The 27,188-nt window shown below is 41.1% G+C and overlaps 1 protein-coding gene across 9 annotated transcripts in view; it reads right to left on the bottom strand.

The window, feature by feature from the left end:
• Positions 1 to 27,188, bottom strand: part of Synj1 (synaptojanin 1) — an 86,771-nt gene that overhangs the window by 49,823 nt on the left and 9,760 nt on the right. For all 9 annotated transcript variants that reach the window (XM_041672846.1, XM_041672845.1, XM_041672847.1 and 6 more), the window contains exons 3-6: positions 10,619 to 10,705; positions 8,119 to 8,386; positions 4,768 to 4,993; positions 3,659 to 3,742 (exon numbers count right to left, since the gene is read on the bottom strand). In XM_041672846.1, coding sequence (XP_041528780.1) covers positions 3,659 to 3,742; positions 4,768 to 4,993; positions 8,119 to 8,386; positions 10,619 to 10,705 — 665 coding nt within the window. The remainder of the gene's footprint in view (positions 1 to 3,658; positions 3,743 to 4,767; positions 4,994 to 8,118; positions 8,387 to 10,618; positions 10,706 to 27,188) is intronic.

The raw sequence follows: 27,188 nt of genomic DNA, 5'->3' as shown, positions 1-27,188 counted from the left end.
AAAGAAAAAAAGAACAAGCTACACCCACTAAAAAATACTCATTAATAGCAACTTTTTGAAAGAAAAGACTTTTAAGTGCTTTCAAACATAATGCTTACCGTATTTTAAACAAAACTATGTCCTGTTTAAGTGCATAGATATGTAACTAAGTTTTAAAAAGGTTCAGCTAAGATATTTACACTTTCAGGTAGTCTACTACTACAATGCTTGCATGTCTTTTTCTCTACTTAGATAAAGACTCCTAATGTTTTAAAAACCAAACCAAACCAGATCCTTTCTGGAGCTGGAAAGACGGGTCAGTGCTTAAGAGCACTGTTGTTCCTCCAAGGCCCTGTGTTCAGCTCCTAGGACCCATGTCTGGTAGCTCAGTCTCAGAGAGGGGATCCTGGATGGAAGTGATGTGTGACTGCGTATGTTTTCCTCCCCTTTCCCAAATACAAAGAAACAAGTCAGTCCTTTCTCTAGACAGAGATCTTCCAGGTTGACCTCACTGCCACATGACCATAACAACAGCATATTCGGCAGAATTAAAAATGCTGTGCTAGGGTAAAAACAAGATGGGAAGTTTCTACCTAACAAAGGGTATATTTCTACCTAACAAAGGGTATATTTCTACCTAACAAAGGGTATATTTCTTTTCTCAGAGGGGGAAGGGGGGCTGGAAAAGACCTATCAGATGCCAGACATTTCCTGTGACCATTTCTCTGGCTAGAACTCTTTCCTGCTATATATGAACAAAGGGACTTGTTAACAAAACAACAGAAAATAAACTCTGTAATGCTCGCTCAATTCCACAGTGCAATTAACAGTGCTCAGGAGATAAAGACAAGAGCACTGCAAGCTCCAGACCAAGCTCTCGACAGCAAACCACCATAAACAGACAAACAAACTGGGTCTATAAAATACATTCTGAGAATACATGAAACATGTAAAAACCATTTACAACACCCCTAAAGCAAGAGTCCTAGTTTGGGTCCACAGAACAGTTAATCCTTGGCATGGTGTTTTTATTTTTCAAAATCAGTTAATTATCTATTTTTATACTTTCTTAAAAACAAATTGTATATTTCCATTCCTTTATTACCACTGTTTAAGAACAATATAGAAAATGCTTTAGTACAAAATATATTCATGAGAAGAACCCATTCTCAGGAGGCTGAGGCAGGTTAACTGTCAAGCATTTGAGGCAGGCCTGGGCTAAGTAGAGAGTACCCTCCCAGCCTGGGATTTGTTGCAAGAAACTTTCTCAAAACAAAACAAAGGTCACTCTATTCTTATTCAAAGGAAGGCTGACTTTAGAAACTACTAAACTCAATAACTGTGAAAAACAAAGACTCAGGTACCTTCTCCCCCAACCAGTTCAACACAAGACGAGCTAAGTAATAACTTAGTATAATTCTTAGACTATCTCAGTGACTCAAAATTTATTATCTCTATGAAGAAATGCATGGTTTACAACAGCAGAGTTTTCTGTCCATAACCAAAGAACACTAGGCAACAGGGTTCCCTGTTACATGAGACCACACAGGGAACAGAAGAAGGAAGGAGGAAAGACCAACCCAAGGAGGATTGTTAATGTAGCTATTCAGGACCCAAATGTACTACTAGATCATCAAACACTGTGACTCTGAACTACATGTTACAGTGACACAGAATCAGTACAAGGGGGGGCTTATAAACCGGCTAGTGGAACCTCTTCAGTCTGTCCCCAAACAGAAGCTTCACCTTGCATCAGGTTGGAGCTTCAAGGCTGTTCTTAAAGCAAATACTCTGACTATCCCACAAAGATCACAAAAGCTTAAAAGAAAGTGAGGCTCGGTCAGTGCTTTCTCAGAGTTAAACTGCCCTGTGCCTAAAACAGAAAGTCTTCACCTGGCTGGGTGTGGTAGCACGCACCTTAAAACCAGCACCCAGGAGACAGAGGTAGGTGGATCTCTGTGAGTTCAAGGCCAAAACGCGGGAAGATCCAGGCCAGCTAGAAAAACACAAGATCAAAAACAGAGAGAGAGAGAAACAAACACCGCTCTCCAAAAGAAGCTCTCACCAGTCCAACCAGTCCTGGCAAGAAGCAAAACAAAAGTTCAAGACCAGCCTGGTCTACAAGAGCTAGTTCCAGGACAGGCTCCAAAACCACAGAGAAACCCTGTCTCGAAAAGCCAAAAAAAGAAGCAAAACAAATAGTCCTCGTGTGCTTGGCCTACCTTAAACAGACTGGAACACTGAAAACATTCAGGGGCCCTGCTTAGAATGTAAGAATGGTCTAGCAGCAAAAGGGGAAGCAAAGCTTCTTTTTCTGTATCAGTTTACAACACTGAGACATATGGTAGGCCAGAGTACCCACACCAGAGGGCTACAGCGAACATGGCACTATAGGGCGTAAGCACTTCTCATTACAATTAATGTAAGATTATACTTCTAGAAATAATATCATAACCTTATTTATTTATTTATTTGAGGCAGGGTTTCTCTGTGAAATAATCCTGGAACTCTCTATGTAGTCCAGGCTGGCCTTGAACTCACAGAGATCCACCTGCACCTGCCTCCCAAGTGCTGGGATTAAAGGTGTGCATCAACACCACCTGGTCATAACCTTATATTTTTAAAAAACATTTTGTAAAGATGAGGGAATTATATTTTTAAAAATCAAGTTAAAAATTATCAGGACTATCCTGAGGATGATAAGACATCACAGATTACAAAGCCAAAGTGCAGTCACAGACACGTCACTTAAACCAGCGATGGCTGGTCCTGATGTGCTGCTGCGTGCCAGGCACCATTTGAAGAGGTTTTCATTCAATCCTCAGAACGGCCCCACCAGGAAGAAGATATCATTCTCATTTCACAGGTGAGGAAATTGAGACAGACGAAGGATTCAATCACTTGTCCAAGATCACTTAACCAGTAATGGTAGAATACCGGTGTAAATACAGTCTGGGAACAGAGGGTTTTGTTTTTTTAGTTTTTAAAGCTACCAAATTCTGCTTAAAGAAACTAAGTAATTTTACACTAAAAAAAAAAACAAATAAATAAAAACACTTTTAAAAAACTTTAAAATTTAACAAATTAACAGGCTCCTGAGTTGCTACAGCTATGTTATGTGGTTCTGTTAAGCCTTCATGCTTTCGAAGACTGGTCCCTAGGGTGGCATTAATGATGGCCTGGAACCTTTAGATGGGAGAGAAGCTGTGTGGAGGGAATGCTGGTTTTCTGCTGGCACTCTTATGGGAGCCTAGTAGCTCCAGAAGTCTGAGCGGAATATAGCTGACTCTTTTTGGCTTCTGTTTAAATATGTGCTCTCTTCCTTCCACATCACCCTGGGGTAAGGCCACCAAGTGTCATCCTGTTTCACTAGCTGTCAAACCAACAAGCCTGTCCGATCGCGACTTCCAATCTCTAAAATTATAAGCCAAAATAAAATTTTTCTTTATGAAATTGGGATAACTAAGATGAATCACTATAGGAATATAAAAGCAACTAACACAGAACCAAAGGGACTATGTCTACGACGAGATGTTCCTCAGGCCCTCACCTGTGAGTCTAGTACTACACACAACAGACTGATTAGTGAAACTGAAGAACCATGTTGAAAATTTGGACAATGCGGATGCTTTCAAAGAGGAAAACAAACAAACAAATTGGATATCAGGCATATACATACTTGCAACCCTGGTTGTTCCCAAAACAATGGAACAGATCCTCGGATTTGTATGAAGGAAGAAACACAGTCGTCTAGGTATATAACCTAGAAAATAAAAACATCTAAGAATCACAACTTTAAAGAAGAAAATTTTAAATCTCAGTATTATATACATATATTCTTATATTTTCTTTCATTTGTTCCTTAGTTTTTTATAATTTGAAGAACTGAGTTGGGCTGTGTTATAGACTGAAGTTTTATGATTACATAGTTCCACAGTCAAATGCTATAACTTTAGAATTTTAGGTAATACGTATCTATCATTACGAGTTGGGCTTATTTTCACATAAAATATTTATATAAAACCATCTTGGTCTCTAAATGAAGATTTTAAAATTCATTGTCAAATGTACAGCACTGATTATATCACATTACTTAATTACTCATTAAGTTTATTCTAGGGAAGCCTTTCTAAGGCTAGTAAGTAGCTACGAACATCATTATACACACCAAAACATATCGGTAAAACTATTACCTACTATTTCCTGTGTCTCCCACACAAGCCTGTTACTCCAGTATCTCCTGTGTCTCCCGCACAAGGCTGTTTCTCCAGTATCTCCTGTGTCTCCCGCACAAGCCTGTTACTCCAGTATCTCCTGTGTCTCCCGCACAAGCCTGTTTCTCCAGTATCTCCTGTGTCTCCTGCACAAGCCTGTTACTCCAGTATCTCCTGTGTCTCCCGCACAAGCCTGTTACTCCAGTATCTCCTGTGTCTCCCGCACAAGCCTGTTACTCCAGTATACTCCAGTATCTCCTGTGTCTCCCGCACAAGCCTGTTACTCCAGTATCTCCTGTGTCTCCCACACAAGCCTGTTACTCCAGTATCTCCTGTGTCTCCCGCACAAGCCTGTTACTCCAGTATACTCCAGTATCTCCTGTGTCTCCCACACAAGCCTGTTACTCCAGTATCTCCTGTGTCTCCCAACAAGCCTGTTACTCCAGTATCTCCTGTGTCTCCACACAAGCCTGTTACTCCAGCATTTCCTGTCTCCCTCTCATAGTCTGTGTTACTCTAATATTTCCTGTGTCTCTTTCACAACATGTGGTAAGAAATATAAAACACTATGTACCTGCTCTGTTTCTACAAAATTGGCAACGTGACCATCATCATTCGTTCCCCGGACATTAAACCTTGTCCCAGCTCGTTCACAGCTTAGCCTTGAAATGAGGCAAGCCTTTGCTTGTTTGTGGGCAGCATAAATTGTTCTGATTTCTACCCCTCCACACATGAGGCGCAATAACCAGTCATCACAATTCACACCATAGTGCTTGAGATGCAAATGCAAAGACTGATTCCTAAGGGTAAAAGAAGAAAGTGGATTAAATTACTAAGTACAAAACAACACTAAATACATTTTAAAACATTAATGTAATATTATTAAAAGGTTCCCCAAGCAAACCATTTGCTATACTAAAGACAGGGCTATAAAATAAAATATCTTATTGTACTAAAACCTTGTGATTGTAGTATTGATAAAACATTTCTAGTCTACTTCGTAGAACACACACATAAACTGACATGTTCCAGAAGGAGTTACACAAACACATCCTACTTTATCAAAGAGATTTACATAGAAGACTTTTGTAAGGCTGTATTTTAATTAAGTTTAAGCTGGGTTGTCTGGCCCTGCCTCGATGTAGGGGGAGGAGCTCAGTCTTGCCTCAACTTGATGTGCTATGCTTTGTGCTGGTGTGGGGGGGGGGGCATAAGAGGCCTGTCTCTTTCTAAGTGGAAATGGAAGGGAGGAAGATGGATGGGATGGGAGGGGAAGGAAGGGAAACTGGTTGGTGTATAGAGTAAATGAAAGAAACGTGCTATTTAAATAAAATAAAATAAATAGCTGGCATAGCTAGTAGCTATGTACCACACAGTGTAAGGAAGGCATAATGTTTTCTATGCTCCAAAATTTTTTTCACCTTTAGTCATATATTCCAGGGCCTCACTCGTGCTAAATAAGGGTTCTATCATTGAGCACACCCACAGCCTAAATGCTGTACAACTAGAGGTATTAGATAGGGCCTGGTTTACAAACGTGAAAGGAAAAACGTTTTATTCCAGCAAACACATAGCCCAATGATGAAGAAACAAAAGATAAAAATACTTAGAGTCCCAATGACTAAACATGAACAGGGGAGTGAACCCACCACCTTAGCCTTCTCACCCTGCTGACTCTTTGCAGAGGTTGCTATTGGAACCTTAGTCTTCCACTATACACATGGAAGGTTCTGTGGAAACTTCTAGCAAACCTACTAAAAAAAGATGTCATTCAGCAAATGACTTCATCAATTCAAAAGTTACTTTTCAATATGATTATGTAAGACTCTGATCATTCTCAATGGACTTTAAGTGTTCTACACTACCCTGGTATCTTATGAAAAAGGTAACAGAAATGTAACAGTGCCTTCCTGAACACCCAGCGTCATTAACAACAGTAACAAGGAGCAAAGCTGCTAAGAGCAGGAGTCCTCAACTCCTTGCCCTTCAGGTAACAGGCTACCATTGAGATCCACTCGGTGGTGGCCATGCAGTTCCAGGAGACCAGGTACCATGCTAACCCTTCCTATCCATTCATAAAATGAAATGGAATGCAACTGAGTGATGAGACTACACTGGGGTGACATGAAAGTCAACGACCATAACTCATTCAGCTGACCCCATGACGCATGCTCTCATACTTTACCATGATTTACCCTGATCTGAGACAAACCTCAACAGATTATGACCCAGTATGTCCAATGGGCACAACCGAGAGCTATGTCATGGAGCACAGCTTGGATCTAAGGCATTATATATAGGCAGGTAGAGTTCTTGTTATGCTGTCAGTTCACATTGTCCTTTACTCTAGGGGCAATGAGGTTTTATTCTATTTACATTTATGCCAAGTCTTGAGCAGAAACAGTACTACTTAAAATCTCCAATGAAATAAAACTACAGTTTTTGTGGGAGTTTTTGGCAGTCTAGCTACAAAGCTTATTGTATCTTAAAAAAAAAGAGAGAGAGAGAGAGACAATGACAGGGAGAGGAAGAAAGAAAGACATACAGACAAAGCTACAAGGATGTGAATTCTAAGCTTCCATTTTTCTAGGTAAAATTAAACTCAAGTATTTCAATATTTAGCAAAGCAAAAGTTCAGCCTATCAACCACTGGACAAACTTTTTCAGGAAGTGATTTAAGCATGTCCCAATCTCTACCTTTAATTAAAAAAAAAAGAAAGAACTATTCCTACTAATTATTAAACTCTGTAAACACAATTGTATCTGCTTGGATTTCTAATGTGATGGAAAGTTTTCCTCTGTCCCTCTAAGACTGGGGACAGACATACGTAGGGAACAAAAAAGGTATGGACAGCTGCCCAAGCACAGCTGGATTATCATCATTTACTTCAGAGGGCTCCAGGGTTTCCCACCAGAAAACACACACACAGGGTTGGCAAAGGCTTCACCCTGGAAAGCATATCTCTAGACACTTGACAAAGTGCATGCCATCATCACTAGCTTCCGCTCACCATTTGTGCTTACCTATAACATGGCACCTCAGCAGCATCAAGTAACAGACCCTGTATGCTGTGAATATGTTTTATTACCACGAGTTAATAAAGAAGCTGCTCTGGCCTATGGCAGGGCAGAACAGAGCTAAGCAGAAAATCCAAGCAAAGAGAGAGGGAGAAAGAATGTGGAGTCAGGGGGATGCCAGCAGTCACCAAGGAAGCAAGATGTTAGGTTAACGCCATGGCCACGTGACAATATATAGATTAACAGAAATGGGTTAATTTAAGTTACTAGAACTAGTTAATAATAAGCCTGAGCCATCGTTTGTAATTAATATTAAGCCTTAGAGTGGATATCCGGGAACTGGTAGGTGGGAGAGAAACCTGCAGTGACAGATACCTACCCAAGCTTTAGTTAGTGCAGTGCTAGACAGTGTCCCAGTGCACTGTTTCTTCAGAACCTGCTGCTCTTGCACTGAGAGCATCTACTTGGGCTAGAGGAGGGCTCCCCTGCCTACTATGCACCAAGTATGCTCAATTCCCAGCACCAACAAAGAAAGAGGATCAACTACTTATAATCTTAACATTGAAAATAAGGGAACACTGCTTAGATTGATGAAAATGTCAGAGATGAGATCTCAGAAATAAGACCAGAAGGAGTGATATAACTACACTACAAATTCCACAAATAAGCAAATTTAAGCACATTTCAGTCAAGATCAGGAAGAGCAGCAAATGGGCTTCATCCCATATTCCCACTCCATCAAGGTGCCTGCCCTACTCTGCTGCAGACTCAGGGCAGGAAAAAAAGTGCACACTCAATCAACCATGCCCATCTGTCCATAAAGAGTCACTGTTGAACACATTACGCCTCACATCCCCGAGCTACCACAATAGTTAATTTAAAAAGGAAGCAAGAGACACAGACTCACCAGAAAAACCTATTGTCGGTCGTGTGCTCCTGCATGCTGCGATGTGCATTCAGACTCAGATCTAAGCTGACTCCAGATGCAGACCACGCAAAATAAAAGTTTCCTGAGTTCAAAACTTTTCGGACTTCTGAAATGCGATCCTCATCTGAAGCATCAACTCGAAGTGATATAAACTCAGTGGAAGTTACTCGAAAAACTTCAGATTCTTGGATTTTCCCAACAGACATGCATCCAGTGACTAGGACCAGATAATGTAACATGGTATCACCTGCAAAAACCAACGATTTTACTGGGCAGAACGCCAACATTTTCAAGCTCTATAGTTTCTTCTGACTTCTTCCTGTGTTTCCATCTTTAAAATCTTATGTTGTGATTTTTTTTTTTTAAACAGTCTTACTGTGATGCATAAGATGGCCTGGAACTCCCAACCCTCTGGCCTCAGCCCATAAGAGCAGGGATTATAGATGCGTACCACCATGCCTGATCATTATGATTATTCTAAACTTACCATGAACATGTTTAAATTGACAACCAGAGGTATTCTTTCAGGGAAAAAAATATTCTCAGTTAAATAATTCAGTATGCCAAGCACTAAGACATTAATAAGACAATGTCACATTTATAAAGTTATTTCCAACCTTAATCTGAGGCAACAAAACTTCTTGAAAAAATGCTGCCCTCATAATCTTACCTTGGACAGGAGACTCAGATAAGATAATGAATGTCCAATATCTTTGTAAATGGTAAAGTTTTAAAATGAAGATGACAGCATATGGGAACAAGACCTTTGTGACTATTTATAAAGCAATCTGGTTCATGAAAACTTTCACAGACTTTCTACGGTTTTCCTTTTTTCTTTTTTACAGCAAATGGCATGATATTGGGGTTTACTCTGTGGTCCTAACTCCTGAACACCAGGATTTTTTTTCATTTAATTATAACACAAATCTTATTTATATTAGAGTCAGTGTACAGGCAATGGCATAAGCAGAAAGATTCCCAAATCATGGCTCCTTACTTATTATCCAGATTAAACTGAGTATGCTAGCATGGCCAACCTATAATATAATTCCTTGTGAAAGGTAATTAAAACATTTATTTCATAATTACTTAAACAATAACAGTTAACAGTCCAGCACAGTCTTCTGAATATGATAAATTAATAACAAATGACAAATCTCCATTTTATAGGCCAGTACTGCTCAAATGCTCCATCAAAAGAGTATGTCAGCTCTTGGCAGCCCCCAGTAAGAAAGGTGCCTAAATCATAATAAAATCTACTATATAACTAAATCCCCCCTTTAGTTGACTTCTTTTTCTTCTTTTAGTCTCATTGTTAGATTTCATCAACGAAGAAAACCATTGCTGTATATGCACAATAGTGCAAGCTTACTTTCTCACACAGACCAATAAAAGCAAGAACCAGGTGCAGTGTCTGGGCCACATTTCAAGGCATACCTGTGTAGACAAACTGCTAATCATAAAAGTTATCCTGAAAATTATGATAACATTAAGTCAGGGGTAGAGAGACAGCTCAGTGGTTAAGAGCATTGCTCATCCAGAGGACCCAAGTTTGATACCCAGCACCCACATGGTGTGGTTCACAACAGTTCTACGGGATCTGACACCGTTCTTGATGCAGCAGGCTACAAGCATGTCGTTCACAGACATACATGACATCACCGAACATCCACACACGTAAATGATTTTAAGTTACAAAAGAATACTATATAGCAGACATTTCTGAATCTAAAACAGATGCCTTTTCCATCGTATACTAGGGAATCAGTGTTTCCCACACACCTATTCCTTAATGTGCTGAAAGAAAACAAAGGGATTGTTCTCATTTTCTGCTAATGTGTTTCAACAAGACACTCTCCTGTGATTTTAAAAATGTTGCATGTCTTTCTAAGAAAGAAACATATAAGGTTAGCCTAAATATTTTTATTGTATGTATAGGAGTGTTTTCTCTGAATGTATCTATGTGAGCTACCATGAGATCCTGGGAACCAAACGTGGGTACTCTGGAAGAGCAGCAAGTGCTCTTCACCAAAGATCAGATAGCTGCTGGGAAGGGCACAGTCCATTTCCTGAATGTGTAATCTCTGGTAGACTGACCACACTCCAGGGTAAACTCCACTTCCAAGAGTAGTTAACCAACACAAACTGCACTTCGTAAGTTTGAGAGAAGTAGTTGGAGAGGGAAGAAGTGGAGTAGGAAGGGACAGAAAGACAGATAGACAGACAGAAATTTGGTTGGGTAGGGATGTGGGGGTAGATTTGGAAAGAGTTGGGGGTGAATATGATCAAAATGTATTACATGAAATTTTCAATGTCAATAAAAATTTTAGAATTTTTATCTTAATTAGTGTTAAAAAGATATATAACACTTAAAGCTCAGATACTGAGTCTGAAATAATATGTAGGCAGTCTCTGTAATCTTCAAGGTTATAAAAAAGAAATGGGGAAGTAGATGAGTCACACTGAATAACAGACTTACCAAGGTTTAATCGTAAAACTCCCAAAAGTCCATATGCATCCAGTACTTTGGTATATGTACTTTTAATTGCCTCCTTTTCTGCAGATGCTGTTAAAAAATAATAATTGAAAACATCAGAATTTTTTTTTATTTTATTTTTCGAGACAGGGTTTTTCCGTAGCTTTTTGGTTCCTGTCCTGGAACTAGCTCTTGTAGACCAGGCTGGTCTCGAACTCACAGAGATCCGCCTGCCTCTGCCTCCCAAGTGACATCAGAATTTATATAGCTATAAAGCCAGAATTTGAAAAAAAAATTTCAAAATGTGACACTTTTTAAATTTTTTCCTCTTTTCTCCCCTCTCTCTCTCTGTATTATTTGGTTTTCCCTGTGTCCCTGGGCTATCTAGTCTCAGGTTCTTGGTCAAGCAGTGTTGGTTCTAGATTAGATCTCGTGGAATGGGACTTAAGTCAAATCAGTTATTGGTTGGTTGCTCCCACAAGCTTTGTGCCACCATTACCCTAGCATCTCTTGCAGACAGATGTTTACATTACTTTTTTGATAATATGCAGAATATCTTTCTGTGTTGAAGATGCTGAAACATAAGATGAAGGTTCTATGTAGGCACCAGCTCCACATCTCCATGTTCTATATAGGTATTGCCTTCAGCAATGGGGCCTTAACACCAGTGTATTATATTAGGCATTTTCTCCAACTAGTGATACAGCCTTCTTGTTGGAGTTAAATAATTCCAACCATCTAAGTAATTCATCTTTTCTCACTGATGACCTGTCTTATTCACCCTTCAATCCTTGACACTTAGAATAGTGCCTGAACACAGAAATTGAATAAACAGGTATAGCACAAATAATATAAACCCAGAGACAGATATTGGGGTTCAACCTGAAAGTCAGAGAAGCAAAGCAGTCAAGCCACTCTCTAGACCTTTTACCTCTACCAAGGCTCAGACAAAAAAAAAAAAAAAAAAGAGGTGATCCTGTAATTTTCTCCACCAATCTCAGACTCCACACTCCACTGAGTTCTTTGCACTTCCCCCTTTATATTCCTCTCTCCACCCAGCCATATAGTTCCTGTCTCCACCTCCCTAGTGCTGGGATGGCCTTTGTGTGAGCTCTGTTTCTCTTTTAGACAGATTCAATCTGTGTAGCCCAGGGTGGCCTTGAACTCAAATAGATCTGCCTCTGTCTCTGTTCTGAGATTAAAGGTGTGTGACATCACTCCCTGACCTGTATGGCTGACTAGTGGGGCTGTTTTGCGTTTTGGTCTTCAGGCAAGCTTTATTTATTAAAATATAATTGATATACCACTATAAACAGGTACAGTGCTGTAAGCCACTGGTTGACCAGAAAGTTTAGCACAGCAGTGGGGCAGTCTTTACTGACCTTTTGCCTTTCTTCCTTCTAGCAGCTGATGTTATCTTGTTAATAAGTACCATTTAAACAATAGTTTCCCTAGAGCAGGCTCCTATGGTTAGTCTACTGAAAGAAAAATCAGCAACAACAAAAATATCCACAAAGTTTAAAGGAAAAACCTTCCTAACATTTAGCAGATACACTCTTACTCTTACAATTTATCAAAGAACCAAAGAAAAATAAACCATATCTAGTCTTTCAAAAAATTCCAAGTAACACATTGGAAAGTGGAATTCCTGTCCTACTCCCTCCTCTCCGGCAGCTGGCTGCCTGGCCCGCTGGGTCACACTGCCGGCCTGCCAATACCACTCTCACCCTGTCCTCTGTCTACACTGCACAACTGCGGACCTCGGCAGGGCGCTCGTGCTGCTCTAGGAAGCAAGCAAGCAGATGGCTCCAGCCTCCCCAGATCCTGTCTATCTCCACTGCTGGCAAAGGGCTCTTCTCAGCCTCAGTTTACCTAACAGTCCTAGCCACTTGGATTACACACTCTTCTTTTACCTTAAATTTCTTCCCCGGGTTCTACAAAGTATCTAACCTCCAGATCTGCTTCTCTTCAGACTATCCACTCAAGGTTCTTCCTTGTAAGCCTCACTTTTACCATCCAGTGACTTGTGCTCAGCTAGCTGGCAGCACAGCAAAGGCTAAATGACTCAATTATCATCACGTTCTCTATGTGTTCATAATTAAGTGTGGGCCTTTCTCTAACCAGTACAAAACTGGAGTGGGGAAGAATTTTTGCATGACACTAAAAGTGTCTTACTCCACATTCCTTGATATTGCTCTACGTATTTACAGAAGTTACATCTAACTTCTTCTAATGTTCAATACAAACATAAAATTTTACAATATAAATTGAATTCTGTTTTCTAAAGGAAACCAGATTTGCCTTCCTTAAATACTGTACTTCCTCATTCAGGGTACCATGGGTAGGGCTGAGAGTTTACTCAGTGGCAGAACACTTATCCAGCACTGTAAACCATGATGCCCTCATAGAGATTTACCTGCCTCTGCCTCCTAAGTGCTGGAATTAAAAGCATGCATCACCAGCACCCGACTGATTTTTTTAAGTATGTATACTACACAAAAAAGCAGATGTGCAAAACACTTAGTCTATTTCTCCTGGCAGAAGGTATGGTTTCCAGGTGAGATAGCTCTACAGTATCCCGTAGGCTACACTCTGTATGAATTTAAAACGCACTACCGACATGGTAATGTAGGAATTACTGATGGATTAGTGTCAGTAGCACTCATCATTTGGTTCAACGACAGCAGCCAGCAAATGTAATTTAATACTAAGTCATTCCCTTCCCATATGAACAATCTCTCTGCAACTTAAATTATCAAGAAATACTGTCTAATAACAACTACTTTCTCCTCAATTGCACACCAAATAAATACCAGCTCAGGCCCAATGACAATCCTTCTATTACACTGTCATCCAGCTCAAATATGCAAGTAAATGCCAAGCTGCTTAGTTTTCTGTTCTTTGGAATTATCTTTTTAGAGCACGCATGCGCGCGCGCACGCACGCAGGAATAGATGAGATTGCATTTTTCCTGCCAAGAGTCTTGCTTTCCTTTGAAGCTATTGCCAGCAACTTTAAAATGGCATTGCTGCTGAAGTACTTATTATCTCCTGATTATTCTGACAGCAACACAAGCCAGGTGTTTGTATGCATTATTCAATTTTCACAATAACCTAAGGAACAAAGCTACAATTTCCATTTGACCTACAAGGAAATTGGCTTAAATTGGCTACTAAGGAGCCAGCATTGGAGAGAATGGAGCTTTGCTGGGTGTGATGACTCATACGCTAATCCTTGCACTGGGGAGGCAGAGGCAGGTCATCTGGTTTGCAGAGTCCCAGGCTAGCCAGGGCTACACTGGGGGGCCCTGAAAGAACTACCTACTCCTGCTCTTGTACTTAGAATGGGTTCCTTGTGACATGTTCAAGAGTACTGACAAGTGTGGAATACAAGCAACAAAAGGAACAATATGTTATTACTCCCCAAATAGACTTATAGACTAGAAACTCCACAAGGAAATGGGCATTTTTATCATCTCAAAGTCCTCAAAACAATCATAAAGGCAGGGAAAAGCCTACAAGACATGCCTGGCAAACCATTACCTTTGCCAGTTACCAGAGAGAATACCGACAGTAATGAGACAGTTGAAAGCTGCCACCTGACTGGAAAAACCCAGTGTCACTCTGTAACAGCCCTGCTGAGGCTGTGGGACAGCGGAAGCAGCACAGCCAGGAGGGGCACCCTGCTCAACAACAGCACTGCTGCTCTTTACGGGCACAGGGCTTAGGGTCCAGTGTCAGACCACGGTCTTCTAGAGTTGAGGAGATTAAGACCTGACTACTGGTGCAGATCTGAACTGGATTTTTTCATTATAAAAAGCATTGCTGCAACTGGTAAAAGTGGAACAGGGTCTGATCATTAGCAATGGCCAGTACCACTGTATACTTTCACGCAAGAGGATGTAAGGAAATACATAGTAAAGTATCTGGGGTAATAGGGTATCATGTCAGCAACCTACTCTCAAATAGGTAAGAAAATATCCTTTTTTTTTTTAACTGAACTTCCAACTTTTCTGTATGTTTAAAATTGTTTCACCTTCCTACACTTAGATAAATATCTCTAGATGGCATCAATAAGATAAATTCTTACAATACCCTATTTTCCCTTTATAATTTTTTTTTTCGGAGACAGTCTCACTGTGTAGCCCAGAATAATCTTGATTTCATCATCTTCCTGCCTCAGCCTACTGAGAGCTGGGGTGAGCCTTTAAGTGGAGAAAAAGATGTCCGTATTTTATGCGAGCTTCCAAAACAGATGATATAGGGGTACTTGTGATCATTGTCCCACTTCCCCGACAATCCCATTTTAGAAAATAATATAAGAATCTTCAACTATGAAGAGACTGTCTGGAATAAGAGCACTTATACCATATTAGAACATGTGTATGACCTTGATATGAAACGCAGCACTTGAAAATACCATGCTCAATTCTCCTGTCTTCCTTTCCCTCTCATGACCTCCAGGCACACGGGGTTCAGCCCAAAAGCATTACTGCTGTCCACATGCCCACGTTCCCCTCGTCTTCTGCTCAGCATGTTCTCTCCATCTGGAATTGCCACTAGTCCTCTTCCTATTCTCAAATATTACCATCCTTCAATCTTAGCTAAATGCACTTCCTGGAGTTTTGCCCTTATCACTCAATTAAAAGTAACTCTTTCCTTTTATTCTATAGTTTGCCACTTGTATACTAATAGCAATTGAAGCCGGTTTGATTTTTTTTCACCCCTCAGTGTGACAGCGACCTAAGAGACACTGAACATCCCAGCTGCACTAGATACTCACTTCATGGGAAAACAAACCCTAAGCTTATAGCACAAAAGGACATATTTTGCTAACTTGAACACAATACATTTTACAAAAAGCTTTCCCTTCCAAGGAAAGAATCCCAATGTCCTCATTGCGAAAGATGGCATTTAACAATCCTAAGTAAAGCCTAGAAAAATCTCCAGTGTGGTGAGGGAGGGTGGGCAGAGGAAGGAGGGTGTGGAGAACAAGCCTGCTAAGTGACTGCTGGCCAAGGCTTCAGGGGCAGGGCTCAGAAAAGAGGAAAGGAAGGAACATGAGCAGAATCGAGGTGGGGACAGGTGATAGAGAAGCACAGCTCACTTTCCTGCCCCAGCATCCACTGCACCTGGTCTTCTGTACACAAGTTTGCATTCCCCTTTCTACTGACGGTGGTTATTAGACAAACAAAACACTGGGAAAAACAAACCTTTCTTCTCACAAGCTACTGACTGCTAACCACAAGTGGGTCTGGATGTCCAAGAAGCCCACTGTGTTAGGAGTGATTCTGAGCGATCGAGATTTTCAGCAGTTCAATTATGGCAACCAGGCCTCTGCTTTTGTAGTTCACATGTTTAAAAACAAGCAAAAGCAAACCTTGGCTTCCATATACCAGGGATAAACAAGGGCTTATTTAAAGGGAACAACTCCTCTACTCATGCCACAGTTAGCTCTATCACTCATTTGGGTCTAATGTTTTCTTAGGTTTCAAGCATGAACATATAGATTAATGTGGTACATTTACATAATGGAATACTACTCAGTGGAAAAAATATGACATCTTGAAATGTGCAGGCAAATGGATGGATTAGAAAAAATATTGAGTAAGGTAATCCAAACCCAGAAAGACAAATATGTATTCACTCATAAGTAGCTTTTAGACATAAAACAAAGAAAAACCATCCTACAATCTACAACCCCAGAGAGCCTAGACAACAAAGAGGACCCTAAGAGACACACATGAATCTCAACAGAAGAAGAAAAAGACAAGATCTCCTGAGTAAATTGGGAGCGTGTGGGTCATGGGAGAGTGTAGAAGAGGAAAGGGGAGGAAGGGAGGGGAGTGGAAAATATGTATAGTGCACTAAAAACAATAAAAATGATAAAGAAAAAAGAAAATATAGGTTCCTAAGCACATAGAGCTACCTTACAAATTAATCTAGCTCCTCTGTATTTTATTACTTTTTACATGTATATTTTAAATGTATCTGCATAGCGCTAACACTAATAAATATCTGAAGGCTGTAGTAATATTTCACTTGTGTTTTAACAGGTAGTCCAATGGCTTTAGTGCCAGCACTAGGGAGGTAGAGACAGGAAAGGATATGGCTGGGTGGAGAGAGGAAGATAAAATGGGAGGAGACAGGAGTTCAGTGCCGTCTGAGGACAGGATCACCCCTTGGGTCTGAGCACTGGTAGAGGTAAAAGTCTCTCTAGTGGCTGGCCACACTGCTTCTCTGTTCCTTCAGCTTTCATTCCCTAATATCTGACTCCAGGTTTTATTTATTAAGACCAATTAGAATTCGTGCTACAGAGGCTTTCAGATTTTGCCTGCTAGAGAACATGTTATATCAATAAGGTCATAGAACATAATCTTAAACAAGGTAAATGCAATAAACAATAAACACTTATTCTCATGAAAATATCTTTGAGGCACCATGGTAATCTGAATGCTGATTACATATTTGATATTTTTAGAACCACTATTAAATTTCAAATGTCTTGATGATGAGATAATTAGATTTAACAAACGAATGGAGAGCTCATGGTGCCTCCCTGCACCCCGACCCAGAGTTAAGAGGCTGAGGCAGGAGGCTCATGGGAAGTTCAAGACATGTAAGGCTTTGCCTAGGAAAAGCCACTAACAACAAAAACTCAACCCATATCTTTAAAACACACTGAAATATTTATGATGCATAAAATTCACATCTTCATTGCAACTCTATTATCTAAAAAGCAAAAAACAAAACTGGTATTGAAAGACTCTAAATGCATTTGTAAGCTCCCTCAACCCTAAGACATTTTTCCAAAACCTTACTCTCACTCTATCTTGGAAAAGGGACAGTCGCCCCCCCCCCCCCCCCCATACTGGACTGCTCATCCCCCTGTGTCCTTGAGAATAATCTTCAAACGTAACTCCATTTTGGGAACTGAGGCAAATACAACCCACAGATGTTGACTCAGTTCCTGATGTGTTGATTTAGTCACTGAACCAAAGGTCAGGAAGACCACAGAGATGCTCTCCCTTATCACCTGACCACGCAGCTATTCTCCTGCCCTGGAATAGACCAATCACTGCTAGTAACCCTTTGAATAAGCCAATCCAATAAGTTGGAAAACAACCTACAGGTCACCCCTGTGTCTGTGGCTTTTTACTTTAAAAGGTGGGCTGTAACAGCTATCATTGTCCTTCATATCCCGAACCTGAAGGACCCTGTCATGACAGAATAAAAATCCTCTTGCTTTTGCATCAGTTTGTGGTTATGTGAGTGGTGTCTGGAGCAACTCTTCCCTGATGTTTGGACATCTAGTCCAACATTTTGGTGCATTGGCCGGGAACTGAGTTGCTTCTGGACCCATTCCAGGCCCAGTTGGAGGTAAGATCGAGCGCTCTTATTGTCTTTGTCTATCTGTCTGTCTGTCTACTTTGTTTCTATGATTATTGTAGTTTGTGTTTGTTGGTATTCTGAGTCTGTAGTGCTGTGCAGTGCAGCTTCTGAAATTGTACCTACGTAGGGCCAGTATCTGTACTGGAGGACGCTCCAGTAATCTGTAAATCTGGAGGACGTTCCAGTATCCGGAGGGGCTAAGAGTGACCAGGTCACTCCTCTAGTTCCCAGGAGGCATTTTGCCACTCACCTCCTCTGAATCTGTAGTGCTGCGCAGCTTCTGATGTTGAGTTTGGTTTTGGCTTTTCGTGTCTTTGTTTTTGTGTATCTGTTTGTACTCGTGTCTAAATCTGGTACCATGGAGCAGTAAGTAACCAACCCTAACTTTAGAGAAAAGCTGCAGACCAATCTGTGGAAATCCGAAAGCAATGCTGGCAAAAGGTCTGCTTCCAGGAATGGCCCACTTTTGAAGTGGGCTGGTCACAGGGCGGGACGTTCAATCTAGATACTATTTTGTAGGTTAAAGAAAAGTCTTCCAGTCTGACCCTTATGGCCACCCTTACCAGGTTCCCTATATTGTCACCTGGGAGAGCTTGTCCAGAGAACCCCCCTACTCTGGGTCAAACCATTTTGTTATAGAGCACAGTGCAGGCACCAAGGCCAGCTTCCCTCTGACTTTGATAACAGCAGTCTGCCCCTCCACGTCTCTTTTCCCGTGCAGGAGGCACACATACCAGTGGGGTCCAAGCTGGTGCTAATTCCTCCCCACAGGACCCAGTAAGCCTGGGAACCAGCAGTAGGTTGTTTCTCTGGAGTCAGATACCCTATTAGAAAGCACACGTCCCATAAAGAGCCTGGACCTTTTCATTTTTGGCAGCAGATAGAGAGATTGCAAGTAAGTATCCCTATGGCTTTTGGTAAAAGGCGAATGTGGATTCAGGAGCAACAGGTAGTAGGGCAAGCCAACATCAAAAGGGCCTCCCAACCCTGCTAGCATCTCTCTTCTAGGGATGCTCTGTTCCGGTCATCACATGCTATGTCCAGGGTAAAGCTTCTGGTTTAAAAATTGGGGAAAGTTAAGCTGAGTCACTTTGAAAAAATGTGCTTATAAAAAAACCTACAGATTGTTGGTTTCTATATTTCTTACTATGCAGTGTGTGCAGAAAAAATTAAATTCCCAGCTCTGTTTAGATGGATACAGGACTACACTGTCTTCAAGAATTATTGTTGTAAAAGCTCTGGACCCGGGCCAGGGCCATGTAAACAGCCCAGCTGAGCTTCTAAGTCGCCCATGTGCCCATGTTTAGATCTAAATTTGACACTTGACTGTTCGCAATGCTTGTGATGAGATGGGGGCCCCCAAGTTGCCCCACATGGCAAAGATCTGCTGAAGCCTCTCACCCCACTACAATGGCAAAGGGGGTGTTGCTGAGTGATGAGGTTGAGTTAAAATGGCCCTTTTGACTCTTTATAATGTTTATGGCTATTTTAAAAACATGGCGAAGATTCTCATTTATTATTGATATAAAAGAGGTACATTTTGGGTTGTTTTCAGATTCTGTCTATGATAAAATAATTCTGCTATGTAAAGTAGGTCCAAAAGGGATATTGCTGAGTTTTAAGGTAATATCTTGCCTAATTCTAAATTCACCATGCTAATGTTCAAAGTAGCTATATCAGTTTGCATTTTTACCAAAAATGGAGGATTTTTATTCCACATTCTCTTAAGTATAAATTGTCAAACAATATTTTTAATCTTGGTCAGTTTTACAGGAATAAGATAAAATCTCAGAGTTGTTTGATTTGCATTTCCTCAATGATTAAGGATGTTATATTTAAGCAAATTTTAAATATCTTTCAGTCATTTTGAGTTCATCTGTTGAGAGTTTACAGTTTAGGTCTGTAACATAATTTTATTGGATTATTTGTTCTTATGAGGACTAAGTTCCTAAGTTCCTTATATGTTTTTATGATACCTTCCCATTCTACAGGCTGATATTATGTTCTGTTGATTATATCCTTTGCTATACAAAAAGCTTCTCAGTTCTGGAGATCTTATTTATTGATTGTTTTTCTCAATGTCTATGCCACTGAGGCTGTGTTTGAAAATGTATTTAAAACTTTTTCTTTTATGAGGTTCAATATTGTTGGTTTTATGTTAAGGTCTTTAATTTGTTTGGATTTTAGTTTTGTGCATAGAGATGAATATGGATCTATTTTCATTCTTCTACATGATGATGTCTAATTAATTCTTAAAGGGAGAAACTGACAGTCAAAATGCCGGGCTCATGGCAAATCTCAGGGGCAAGACACCCCACTAATTCGGCCAAGGTAAAAGAGGTTCTCCAGGGGCCAGTTAAAATCTGTGTTCCTTACATGTTTAATGGAGGCTTACAGTCATTTTACCCAACCTCCAAAGGTCAGCAGGCAGCGATAGCCATGGTCTTCATAGGACAGTCAGCATCAGATATAAGAAAAAAGTTACAGCAAGTAGATAGGTTGCGAGATTATAGCTTGTAAAATTCGGAGAGACAGAGAAAGGGAAGCAAAAGAAAGAGAGAGGCGGGAGGCAGAGGAAAGAAAAAACCGGAGGGATCATAAACAAGAAAGAAATTCGACTAAAAAAAAAAAGACAGGACTCAGATAAGGAGCCTGGGCAACAGAAGATCAAAGACAAATGAAGATGGACAGAGGCACCCCTTGGACAAAGGCCAATGTGCTTATAGCAAGAAAAAGGACATTAGATACCTCTATAGATTTTCTAAGGGACACAAGAACTGAGTACTCTGTACTAAAACAACCATTGAACAAACTGGACACCTAATGAACTATAAATTTGGGAAAAAAAACAAATAAATTACTCGTTCCTCCCTGATCACCCCTGAATGTATGATCAAAGCCTTTTGTTGACCAAATGAGGGACTTTTGCTTTCGCTGCTGTTCTCAGATCTGCAGGAGACGCAGGCTGCTTGTCTGCCTCTGCCTCTGCCACGCCCTCCTCACCAGGATGACCACCTCTCCCTGCCATCACTGCTGAAGAAATCCTCACCTCCTAGCAACTGCCTTGGTGCTGTGCTTGCTCTAAAGCCTGCATGAGCCCTGACTGCTCACCTACAGTCCCGCTTCCCTCACCCATGTCAGACTGTGATATAGCAGTCACAATGCTACCACAGGTGCCCTCCTGTGCCAGACTACTGCTCCTGTGCTGGGCTAATGTCGACGGACTATGGATCCTACCAGCATCTGCAGAAAGGACAGGCGGTTGGCAGAATGGCAGGCTGAGCTGTGCCAGGCAGAGCCGGAAATGTTGGCAAAGCTTGCCTGGGGCACAAGGCTGGGGGTCCGAGCCAAGCAGGTACACAAAACAGAAGGTAAGCAGAAGGAGGGGGCAGCGTTGATGGACAGGAAGCAAATGATCTGGGCCAGTAGCCTCCCTTCAGGGATGTCGGCCCGACCAGAACGCTGAACTTGTGGCTTTGATACAAACTCTACAGATGGCAGAGGGAACGTCTATACTGACAGCAGGTATGCTTTTGCCCTCACCCATATACACGGAACAATATACAGACAAAAAGGACTGTTGACATCTGCGGAAATTTTGAGCCTCCAGGAAGCCACACATTTGCCAAAGAAGATAGCCATCATACATGGACCAGGACTGAGACACCCAATGTAATGGCTAAGAAGATCATAAAAAAAAATCTTCCCGAGGTTTGAAATGCCCAAGGTAATCATATCCGATAATAGACCTGCCTTTGTTGCCCAGGTAAGTCAGGGCATGGCCAAGACATTGGGGATCAATTGAAAATTGTGTTTACCAACCCCAAAGCTCAGGTCAGATAGATAGGATAAATAAAATTCTAAAAGAAAATTTTTACAAATTAACAAAATTGGCCCTAGAGACCAGCAAAATGATTGGACACAACTCCCTCCCTCTGTCCTGTTTTGGGTTCAAAACACCTCGGGGTGATTGAAACTCACTCCTTATGAGACCCTATGTGAGGGCTGCCACTGCTCACTAAGGTGGACGTATATAATCCTGATGCTGTTCTTCTCAGACTGTTATCTGCCCACCTAAAAGCCCTCCCGATCATCCAAGCCCAGGTGTGGAAGCCACTGGCTGCTGCCTACCAGCCTGGACACCAAGAGATTTCACATCCGTTGGTGATTCCGTATACGTCTGGAGACATCAGTCCCAGAGCCTTAAACCTTCCTGGAAGGGACCCTACACCATGCTCCTTATGACAACCACCGCTCTCAAAGCAGATGATATTGCAACCTGGATCCACACATCTCATGTGAAGCCAGCACCTCCACAGGACGACTCAGGACCCTCCAGATAAAAGCTTCAGCACACCCAAAGCTAAACAAAGGACTCTTAAAAAAATACCAAACAAACTCTCTGGGACTCTTATCCTGCATGTAGACATTGTGACTGATATATTTGTCTGGGGGCGGGGCTGTATGTGTGTAAGCAAACTCGACAAGGTGGGTGGGGGACTGAACTAGCCCCCTCCTGCAGGGGCTCTAAGCACCACACCAAGCCCTAAGGCCCCGCCATTTCCCAGCACCCTCCCTAAAAACCCCAGCTAGATTCTTCCCAGTCCCAGGACTGCAGAAAATATCAACTCCTGACGTTCATTCGTGAATGACTCAGTATTACCCAAGTTTTAGTACGGACCCACCAATATCAGGCTCTCAAGAGAGACCTCAGAAAATCCCAAGATGGGGATTTGAAAAAACAAGAGGAGGGAATGAAAGACTCTAAATGCATTTGTAAGCTCCCTCAACCCTAAGACATTTTTCTAAAACCTTACTCTCACTCTATCTTGGAAAAGGGACAGTCGCCCCACCCCCCCATACTGGACTGCTCATCCCCCTGTGTCCTTGAGAATAATCTTCAAACGTAACTCCATTTTGGGAACTGAGGCAAATACAACCCACAGATGTTGACTCAGTTCCTGATGTGTTGATTTAGTCACTGAACCAAAGGTCAGGAAGACCACAGAGATGCTCTCCCTTATCACCTGACCACACAGCTATTCTCCTGCCCTGGAAGAGACCAATCACTACTAGGAACCCTTTGAATAAGCCAATCCAATAAGTTCCCCCCTTGTGTCTGTGGCTTTTTACTTTAAAAGGTGGGCTGTAACAGCTATCATTGTCCTTCATATCCCGAACCTGAAGGAGCCTGTCATGACAGAATAAAAATCCTCTTGCTTTTGCATCAGTTTGTGGTTATGTGAGTGGTGTCTGGAGCAACTCTTCCCTGATGTTTGGACATCTAGTCCAACAGTATGTTCTCCTAGCCCAAAACGTTAAGTTTCTTATATTAAATTAAGCGGCTCTCGAAGGATTGAGTTCAACGTAAACTTCTCTAACTTTCAGTGAATTACAATAATTCAAACTAGATAGCAGAGCTACTCAAGAAGGCCGTGCTATTCGATGTACACATTATTTTGGCTCAAACCTTCCAGACTGGGATTAGACTGTACTTCTCCAACTGAGCCAGAAGATCAAGCAACAGACTGTGGATCAATAAAGCACAGAGCACGGAATGAGGGGCCTGTAATCCTGGCATTCCTAAAGTCTGAGAGAGGAGGTCTGAGTTCGAGGGCAGCAGGCTAAACAGAGAGTTCCCTGCTACACACCACATACTAGGCTACATTATCAAGATCCACTCTCAAAAAGGCAGGGCGTGGGAGTTGCAAATTAGAATGCTGCTCCTAGAATCACAATTTGCCTGTGGTTGCATGGGTGGCAATTTGTGGTCAGTTTATTTGCATGCAAACAGCACTTTAGTATAGAACATCTAGAGGGTACTAGAGATCACGTAGTCCAAGCTTCTCATTTTCAGAAGAAAAAGACTAGCAATTATCTGATTCATCCACGATCATATGACTAGCTAGCAGTAGGGCCTGTTTCCATTTCATCACACATAAAACAAAAAAATTTATAAGGTAAATATTTTTAATTAAATTATAAAAAATAAAATTAAAATATCAAAACTACAAATGAAAGACATGAAACAAATTATTGTTCTATATAACCTATAACCTATACATCCAAATACTGTCAACACTTTCAAAAAAATAACCTTATTTGCTCAAAGTATTCAGTGAATGTCTACTGTGTACTAGGTAGGCCCGTGACAAGATTCTCAGTTCCTGATAGAACACAAGAGGAAGCAAATGCTAAGTCCTAGCAGACTGCCAGGCACGGCAGCAATGTCTGTCAATCCAGTTTCTTCAGCAGCAGGCTGAGACCAAAGGATCAGAAGCTCAAGGCAGGTGTGGGCAATTTATCAAGAACCTGTTTCAAGATAAAAATATGAAAGGACCGTGGATGTAGCTCAATGGAAGATGTCCATGGCTCTGGGCTCACTCCCACAACAACAGGCCAGTTCTAATGGCGTTCTAATCCACTACTAAAGCATTAACACAGTGGACCCAACAGTGTCATCCTGCACAATCAGCTCTAAATAATCCCATGCAGCTTCCCAGCAACTGCTGACAACTAGGCTTCTGACCACATTTTCCAAGAGAATCATTAAGTAAGATAGGTCAAGACACATTTCAATGTTAACCAGAGACAAACAACTAACAAGCGCTAATGAACAAGTGGCCAGAATCCACAAAGTATAAGGTCATCCTGTCTATACTTCACATGTGGTCCACAGGATATTAAAAGACTGTTAGTCTACATTTCAATAAAGCAATTCAATAGGCTGCAGCAATACTATAGTTACTAGAGAACAGGATAACACACAACCCACGATAAATTCTTACCATTAAGATCAGTTTCTATAAGGAACACGCCTTCAACAGTAAGCTAGACTTAAAAGAAATATATATATATATATATATATATATATATATATATATATGTACACACACATATATATGAAGACTATAGATAAGGAACATTAAAGAGTATAACATTTAATATACAGGAATACTAACAGAGAATAACCTAATAGGAAATATGTTTGTTTGTTTCTCTTTCCAATTGTCTAGCTCGATTTTAGCTTGCAAATAAAACACAAGTCAGATATGAGAGCTCATGCTATAACTCCCACACTCAGGAAGCTGAAGCAGGAGAATTACCACAATTTAACCCAATGAGTTACAGATCAGACCAGTCTGGACTACAATGTGACACTCCACACCTCAAACAAACCAATACACACACACAAAGATAAAACACAAATTCTTATTAATAATCTTATAAATTCAAATAAGCAAATCAAAATGCAAAGTGCCTCTCTTCAGTACTGCAGCATTGCTAGCCCAGTGAGACAGTCCATCCCACACCTTAGTGTCTCTCGCTCCCTGTGCTTCTTTCACAACGTACTGCTGCAGACTCCCCAGCAAACAGAAGCAACCCAGTTTCTCTGCTACCCATCACACTTGAGTCCAGATTCCTCCTCTTCTGGATGTGTGGGGAAGCCCATCTTCCTTCAGAGGCTGCACAGAGCCCCAAGTGGGCCACGTGGTTCTGTCTCCCCTTTCAGTACACGCCGTTTCTCTATGTTCTCTCGCTTGGGCTGCTTCTAAGGAAAAGCACAAGATCATTCTTGCCTGCTACTCTTTCGTTTGCATAGGTATTCCTTTTCTCTGCTTCTGAATTGATTCATCATCTTCTGATTTTGCATCACAAAATTTCTTCATGTTTCTTCTACCTGGTGTTGATTTAACTTCTTAGATTCGTAGATTTACAGTTTCCACCAACTTTGGGAATCACCAGCTGTTATTTCTTCAGACCCTTCCTTCCCCTTCCCTTCCAGTCACACATGGATGTTAGGCCGCCTGAAGCTGCCCCACAACTCACCCATGCAACCTCTTTACACTGGTCTTTTCCCTCTGTGTGTGTCCTTTGGATAATTTTCATCTCTGTCTTGAAGCTAGTCCGTCTGTTCTGGATCATTAAGCTTTTCCAACTAGCCTTCTGGAGTCATGTATAATGCCACTGTTATTTCCACTCTGAATGACTCATGTGAGCCATGTTTTTCATGTCTTTAATATGCTCATACTTTACTTCTTGAACATATGGAATATATTTTTCAAGGCTGTTTCAATGTCCCTTATGAACACTAACATCTGTTTCTACAGACTGACTTTTCTTCTCATTATGAAGTGTATTTGCTGCTTCTTTGCATGTAAACTAACTTTTAATGTGAGTATGGGTTGAATGATATGCATGCATCATGTAACACACAAATTTTGTTTTATAGGTATGTGTATATATCAGCCATATAGATAGAGATACACACACACAAACATACATATTTCTTAAACTTCTGAGAACAGTTATTTGAAACTTAAAATTACTAGAAATGATAATTTGGGCAAAAGCAGAGTCTTTGGGGTCTTAAATTTTGTTAGGTAGGACCAAAGAAGAATTTAGTCTAGAGTTACTTTGCTCCATTAATGAAATAATACCCTCTAGTATTCAATCTGACTTACTTGTCAATATCTGAAAACCATTTTGTTCATTTCATTTAGTTTTCTGTTGCTATTCTCAGATAGGAAGCAAACTCTAGGTCCTACTACTCCAGCACAGTCATAAGCAAAAGTCTTATTTGTATTTCTGGGCTATTTGTGTTTCAGATTAAGTTAGAATAGAAAGACCCAAGACTGTGTAGTAAAATGTCACCTACTGCAGCTTTACTATTCAGGGGGAGACATAGTGGTATATTATTTGTGTTTTAATAAATAAAGCTTGCCTGAAGATCAGAGGGCAAAGCAGCCACACTAGTTGGCCAAACAGGCCAGGGAGTGGTGGCTCACACCTTTAATCTTGAGTGTTTGAGAGCCACACACCTTTAATCCCAACTCTAGGGAGATGGAGAGAGGAGCAATATGACTGGGCAGAGAGAGGAATATAAAGGGGAGGCGACAGGAACTCATCAGAGTGTGGAGTCTGAGGATTCGTGGATTTGGTAGAGGTAAAAGGTCTCTCTAGTGGTTGGCTGCTTTGCTTTTCTGATCTTCAGGTTGAACCCTAACATCTCTCTCTGGGTTTTTATTATTTGTGCTACAGGGAGAGGCCCTATCTTCTTTCTTTATTTGCCCACAGCAAGGTGAAGAAGGAAACGAAAGCAATGGAACTGCTGACTTGCTCCTCCCTTTGGACACTTCCTGCTACTGCTTCACTTTCAGGTCTGGGCTGACTTTTTTTTT

This window comes from Microtus oregoni, unplaced genomic scaffold, assembly GCF_018167655.1.
Source record: "Microtus oregoni isolate MIOR12 unplaced genomic scaffold, Mior012 000023F_ref0000262, whole genome shotgun sequence".
NCBI classification, from domain to species: Eukaryota; Metazoa; Chordata; class Mammalia; order Rodentia; family Cricetidae; genus Microtus; species Microtus oregoni.
Note: the sequence above shows the minus strand (reverse complement) of the source record. Positions and strands in the feature narration are given on the sequence as shown.